This window comes from Vigna radiata, chromosome 1 (genome assembly GCF_000741045.1).
Source record: "Vigna radiata var. radiata cultivar VC1973A chromosome 1, Vradiata_ver6, whole genome shotgun sequence".
NCBI lineage: Eukaryota > Viridiplantae > Streptophyta > Magnoliopsida > Fabales > Fabaceae > Vigna > Vigna radiata.
This window is the reverse complement of record NC_028351.1, coordinates 12,572,721-12,580,568: the sequence shown is the minus strand read 5'-3', so window position 1 is coordinate 12,580,568 and position 7,848 is coordinate 12,572,721. Positions and strand designations below refer to the sequence as shown.

The 7,848-nt window shown below is 29.9% G+C and overlaps 1 protein-coding gene across 1 annotated transcript; it reads right to left on the bottom strand.

Annotated features, from left to right (window-relative positions):
* Positions 1-2,686: 2,686 nt before the first annotated feature.
* On the bottom strand, positions 2,687-5,988 carry LOC106757641 (AT-rich interactive domain-containing protein 1-like). Its single transcript, XM_014640365.1, has 2 exons — positions 5,274-5,988; positions 2,687-2,754 (listed from the first exon to the last, which is right to left on the bottom strand). The coding sequence occupies exons 1-2, from the start codon at positions 5,986-5,988 to the stop codon at positions 2,687-2,689; spliced, it is 783 nt and encodes a 260-aa protein (XP_014495851.1).
* Positions 5,989-7,848: the final 1,860 nt, after the last annotated feature.

Sequence of the window (7,848 nt, the reverse complement as noted above, 5' to 3'; positions counted from 1 at the left end):
GAGCAGTGATAAATTTTCTTGATTACTTTAAAGGGAATCTCAATCTGTGATTTTAGATGTTTGCATATTTCATTAAGAAAAATTGTACAATGCATGTTAACAATGCAGGGGTTAGGGGAANAGTAACCAAAGATNTTGCTTTATTGGCTTTATTGTATGAATTCTTTCGGGTTTAGTAGTATTGAAATTGAGTATTCTTAATCTGGAAATTTGTATATGTTCCGTCTAATTGAATTGAGGGTTGATATGAGTTGAAATAATGAGTATATAACTTGAAGATGTTTTAGAAGGATAAAGTTGGATATATATATATATATATTTGAATTAAAGCTGTGTCTATGTTATGGAAAAGATAAGGTACGAATTGGAGGGGATATGGGTATATGTATTTGTTTTGAATAGTTAATATTGAATTGGGAATTTGTATGATACAGAGGGTTATAAGGTAGAGAATTTGATTATGCGGTTAAACCAGTAATTCCATGTTTATTCTGGCTTTGTTTAATGTGATAGATTTGTGTGTTCGGGAAAAGGAAATTGGGTGTTGATGCTTGGTTCGGTTCAATGTATCAATTGGTAAAAAAGGGGGTGAAATCGGGATTTTGGGAAAGATTTTGTTGAGTGTTCTATTCCAACTATTCGATACAAAAATAATAAAATAGGGATTTTGAGATGCTGTTTATGAAACTGAAGAATGTATGGAAATGAAGTAGAANTTAGTGCTCTTTAGGAATATTGTNTTAGNTGGAATAAAGGGGGAAAATTCATGTAGGAACTAGGGAAGTAAATTAACAGGGTACTGGTGTTTGAATTTAGAAAAATGAATATTAATTTATGGATAAGAAATGGAAATTGTATCTGCGAAACTGAGTAATGATTTGTCTTGTTGCGTATGTACTTTAATGTTTTATAAATCATTAGAATTTATTTAGTGTAAGTTAAAGTTACGGGTTCTGTGAGTGTGACTTGATTGAGTTAATATATGGATAAAGTTGAAAATAAAGTGAAAGGGTTATTTAAGAAAGGAATAAGTTTTGTTATATGGTTATGAATAGGTGATTTAGAGAGATTGGGTTAAGTTGTATGAATATTACTGATGCATCATACGAAATGTTAGAATGGTTGGAAATGTTTAGAAAATCTGGTACCTTATTATCATGATCAGTAACAAGAAGTGATTGCCTGGGTTATCATGTTTTGAATTAAAATTGGGTTATATTGTACATGTCCAATAACTAGGTAGAATAATACATACACTGTCCAATAACCAGGTAGAATAATACATGCATTGTGTTTGATCTATTTTACTCTACTTGTAATTAATTATAACTTAACGATGAAAAGGATTGGGTTTCGATGCATGTTAATCCAGAATTAAAGGGATCGAGTTAATGGATTATGATTAGGATTGTTTTTGGAGCGGGTTTTAAGTTGAATTTCTAATCAATGGTGGTAGCTACACTTATTTTTCTTCAATGTACACCTCACTTTAGAGTAATCCTATCAGTAAATACATGAGTTGCCATTTTCATAATTAGTTGTCTGCCTGTGTTCTTACAAGGTTGCATTACCCGAAAGGATAAGCTGGAGAAAGAGTAGTAACATAACCTTTATAATGTCAAAGCAATTGTATATTTCAATCTTTTATCTTAATTTTCACCCTTAAGTTGTTTTTGTGTAAATACATATTGCACTTTAATTCTGTTAGATATTTGAATTCACTTTTCTAAATACACATTTTTGTGTATTTTATTATATATTGTATAATGTATTGTTAATTCGAAAGTTCTGGTTGTCTTTTATTAAATATATAAAATTTCTAGTTATAGGATGCAAATATGAAATTATTTAATTTTTTTTTTAAATCTATAAAATTGTATATAGATTTTTTCGTATGTAATTACATACAGATATTATATACGAATTTTTTGTATATAATTATATATGGATATTATATACGAATTATCCGTATATAAATTATATACGGACTATTTATATGTAAATTATATATGGATATATCTGTATATAACCTTATCTACACTCTTATTATATACGGAATTTTGGTCATATGTAATCCGTATATAATACTATTTTATATATAGATTTTAGAGGTTATATACGGATTCTGAGAATATGTTACAATGATTTTTACATTGTAAAAATTTAAACATCATAATTTGATTTGACTTAATTCACTCTACCTCTATACAATTCAAGTAATCTCTCTCAACAATTACCCACCTATAGTCAAGCTTTTAAGCTTAAATCTAATACCAATATTTAGATTAAGTGTTTCTTATTAAACCATATTTTGAATCGGAATTATTTTCAATATTTGGCACAATTAACTATTTTAATTATGATTAAAAATATATGAATTATCAATCCGTAATAAGTAAATTAAAGAAATATGAAAATAATTACAATGACAATTTCAACAACAATGACGATGATGATGATAACAATGATGACAACGATTGAATTAGAAGAACCATTGTGTTTTGTCATAACTAAAAATTGAAATACAAACATGAGTCATAGCAAGTACAAAGTCGTACATTTGTCTTTTGCCATTTATTTTTATACTTCCACATTGTAGTAATGTAAAGAAAGGGTTCTTTTGGTGTTGACAAAGGAAAGGTGTAGTAAAGCCAAGGAGGTATCTCTGTTACATTTTAAGGGTTCCTCAAATGCTACGAGCCCCAGATGCCTCAACTCTAATTGATGTTGGGTCATCATGTCTAGCGCACACGACTGTGGGTAAGGAAGCACATATGAAATTCATTGATGACACATTGGAATTTGTCAGATTACCACAACAAATGTGTTATCGCCAAAAGAAATAGGACTTCAAAATTAGAACAATTGTCTGAATTGAGACATTTGTCTGTATTGATCGTATTATCCGCAGGTTCATTGTTGTGGATAGGAAATGTTGTCCACAGCACATGAACCTGCTGTCGAATTTATCGATGGATTTATCGATAGATTGGTCTATTGGTAATGTAATCCATTTTCATGTCATTACCTGCAATCATGATCCGTTAGTAATTATCAACGATCATGATCTGTCGATAATGTAACATGTTTTGTCATGTCATTATTGATGGATCGTGACTCTCAGTAACTACTGACAATTTGATGTCGTCTGTAATTACAAATGGTCTTAGTTTTTCGGTAATTAATGATGGGAGTATAAGTCATCAATAATTATTAACGAATAGGCTTTTGATAATTATTGACAATCTATTGGTGATTATTTTTGAGAATGTATTTATCAATGAAATTTCAATCGTCAAAAAATTAATATTATCGATGAAGTTTAGTATTTATAGACAAACATGATTCATCAATAAACTAAACTTTTATTGTAGTGATAGTTTCCAACTATACAAGGTCAATTTCCATAAAATAGTCGAACAAACGGGTTTAAATAAACATTCATACGAAAACAACAATTAAAATGAGATTAACCAAGAATTCACACAAAATAAAGATAGAAAACTAATTCGTAAATTTTTCATTCCATATACTTATGCGACAAAATGATGTCAGTGAGCATATTTTTTTATCTTTCCCTTTTACAAATGTGTTATGAGAATTGAATTTGTGACTAATGGATTTACTATTTGATTAAAAGTCATGACTAAATACTTTATTTTACTTTAAGATATTGTAATAATTTAAACATTTTAAGCTTAAATCTAATACCAATGTTTAGATTAAGTGTTTCTTACTAAGCCACATCAAAACTTGAACCTGAATAATTTTCAATATTTGGCACAAGTAACTATTTTAATTATGATTAAAAAAAATATGAATTATCAATGTGTAATAAGTAAATTAAAGAAATATAAAAATAATTAAAAACTGACTAAATTTTTAATATTACATTTTTCATTAAATAAAAAAAATAGTCAACAACATTGTCAAAGTTGATAAATAGTACATTCATCCAAAATCATACCCTTAAAAATATGGTGTATTAAATAAGACTTACATAGATGAAACCATATATGTTCTCTACCTAGAGGTCGCTTTCCCCAAATCTAGGATGAAGTTATAAGAAGTTCGTTCCTTCCTGTAATAAGAAATTATGTACCAAAATTATAATAATTTAATTTCACTGAATAATTGTGAATTAGAATTATGCATATATGCTTTCAATACTATGGACAAAAGAATGTAGTACACAATAAAATAAATTTAAGGAATATTCATATAAATTAATAATGCAAGTGTGAACATAAATTTATTTATATGATGTGGTAGCATCAATAGACAACAATATTACTATTTTTTTTTTTTAAATTTATGAAACCTAAAGAAGATTGAAGGACAAATGATGACAAACTCCTTAAGCTAGGTTGGGCCATAGTTTAGAAGGATGTAACAGAGGGGTGTTTCCTTGGATGAATGGTGAGAAAATGTGGTGGTAAATGGTTCAAGGATGATGAGCTATTGTATGAATGGTGTAGAAGCTCAAAGCCTCTAAGAGATATGGTGGTGGTGGTGGTGTAGTATTTGATGGCTCCAAGAAAGGTTGGGCCAACTCAAGGAGGAAGGTGACTAGAGGGGCCTCATGGGTTGCTCTAGTCTTGATCTAAGATGAGTAGAATGGCCAAAAATTGGCAGCATAACATTACTCAAAATCAAAGATGAAATACAAGGGTGGAGACACCTCTATTTATAGGCCAAGGGTGTCTCCTTCTAACCCTAAAAGCATGATCTCCCACCTTTGTTCTCATTGGCCAAAAATGAGGCCTTCTAACCTCCAATGATGGGAGGACATGTGGCCACTCACAAAACACAATCCTCTCCATTCCTAGAGTGTCATGTGGCCACTACTAAAAGCAAAAACTCTCCATTCCTAAGGTGCCATGTGCCTACCTTTTAAAAAGTAAATCCTCTCCAATGGAAGCATGACACATGGCACACACTTTCCACTTGGTTTGGATGTCTAACTTTAAGGAAAATCCTATGCTACTTAGGCCTTAATACAAGCCTTAAACAAACATACACTACATGGCCTAATACAATGGCCTAAATTCCTACACTACTCTTCAATTCATGCTTCATGATGGCTCCAAGGTGGTCCTCAAGGTAGAGTTGACACCATCTTCAAGGATGACTTTCACTCTCTTGAAAGTGCTTGACCATGGCTAAGGGATTTTCCATCAACAAACCAAAATAATTATTCTCATATATGAACTTAAAATATATAAAATAGAAAATTTGTTACCATAATATTGTAAGACAAATTATAATCATACCTATCCATGAATCATTTTTATTGAAGTTATCATCTTGATCACTATCTCTGTCAACTTCATGCAAAGATCTAGTCTCCATGCTTAAACATCGTGGGATGTATACATTATGGTAGTAATTTACCATGCATTTCAATGATTTAGATGAAAAATGCTTCATGGCAAGCTTCCAAAAATTTCTGGTCTTTGAAGATTTATTAAATTTCATTAGAGATTCAAATTTCTTATCCTCTTCTAATGTCCATGACTGTGAAAATTCTTCTNCCATTTCATCAAACTTCCAACTTGAAAATGTCACGCCAATCTCCAATTTCAAAAGTTCTCTTGCTTCCTTAATGTGTAATTTAACACATTCATCTGATCCTGAATTTTTACAGTAACATGAGTCAGGCCTACCTTCCCCAATTCCTTTTGTGCAGCTTTCACTAATATTAGGCATTGGCCAAACTTGAACACCTAGCCACTTTGAATCATCATCATTATTTACATTTGCTATGCCTTCCCACTTAGGAACTTCAGCTTGAAAACGAGATCCAACAGGAATAGCTGGCCTTGGAATTTCATTATCCTCTGATAATGACTTGTTATGTGTTTGATGTAGCTCAATATCTTCATTTTCTAAGTATGAATAATGTGAAGTCTCATTTGACTTATCAAAATCCCTATTGAGCGATGATTCTAGAGCTTTTGAAAATTTCAAAGTTGATTTCTCCTTCATTGATGTCTTGGTACTATTAGTAGTAGCAGACACCAAACATTGACTATAATTACTGCAATGTTTTATTTTATCATCTAGGATTTCATTTTCATTACGATGTTTCTTTCTATTGATATGTCCATGGACATCACTTTCATGACATTTCATATATTGGTCAAATTTCCTCTTCTGAAAATAAGAGAACAACATTTTAGTTAAAAGAACAAAACTATTAAAAAGGGATAAAAAAATTCTAACAAATTAGTGGTATTTTACATTTGTAATGAAGAATTCAATTTGAAAAATCATGAGAAAAAAGTAATATCTTAAAACACTAATTTCGAATTAATTAAAAAAATAAGTAGATTTAAGGTTAATGAGTGTATAAAACACTTAATATAGTTAAGGATGTATAATATAAGTGCAAAATACCATACAATAGGATAAACATGGAAATAGTACATACCACACATTTTGCATTAGGATTCAATAGTGCCTCAATCTTATCCATTATATTTTGAAGTCTTTGATAGAAGAGTGATGAAAGAATTCAAAGCTAACTCTTATAATTCAATTTTTTTATACCTGCAATATGAAGGAAAAATTCATGCAATACTAATAAAAGATAAAAAAAGAAAAAAAGTAAAACAATGGAGAAGTGGAATCAAATAAACTTATACATTTTGAGATGTGTTACTAATGTAGGTATGTTGATACTGCTGGGAAAATCTCACTATACACACTCATAACATGACCCACATAAATAATTTTACTCTTCAATCCATTGTGGGTTATTTTCATTAAACTTTGTCAACCTTTAAATAGGTACAAATCGAGCATTGGGCCAAGTACAAATAATAAATCTGACAATAAAATATCAACTTACCCAAAAATAAAATCTGCTTATTCTATCATAAAATAATATTCTACCTACATAAATAGAAAATCATAATTACCCATCTCTATTTTATCTCTATCAAATCAAACTAAATATTATTATATCCAAAACTAATAAAATAATAAATCTCTAAAATTTAAGTTTATCCCAATAGATACATATCTAAGAAATGTTGTTGATACAAATATGAGAAAAAATATTGCTACATATCTTAGAAACACGATTATTATATATTTAAATAATGTTACTGAATTGGAAGACAATATTGTTACAAGAGTGTTGTTTGATGTCCTTTTAAAATAGAGATTTAGAGGCCTTTCATTTGGATCCAACAAAAATATGTCATGTGACATTGTTTTAACTCACAGTCGAACTGAAGATGAAAAGAGAAAATGCCACCACCCCATCTTAGAAATCACCCTACAACTACACTATGACTATTATCCCATTTTGAAGGAGGGTGAAGCCATTTACAAACATGATAAATATGGTTTCTATTTTTAACACATCAAAATAGGTTCTAAACTCTATGTAATATTTACCTAACAAGTTCCTAAATATATTTACCTAACACATGTTGGTAACATGTAATATCTACTATTTACAGATAAAATAATTCCTAAACTCAAAATCTAATATTGAATACATCTAATCATTTATAAACTATTAAAAGAAGTGCAACCCACTGCTTTCAAACAACTTATATGACATGTTGCTCCATCGGGGATGTGAAAAGCAACTTAACTAGGAGGGAAGCATCATGTATTCGATTTTAAATTATCATAAGCATAGTCACATACTCTAAAGAACTAAAGGTTGAGTTTGTCAGTTTAGTTTATAGCATATTCTATTTTGGAAAAGGGAAAAATAAAGTTTCAAATAAAGCAGACACTTCAACAATGATAATGACGGATTGATTGCACAAGAACAATGGCAATCATGGAATGAGTGAACAAGAGCAATGGCAATCACGAAACGAGTGA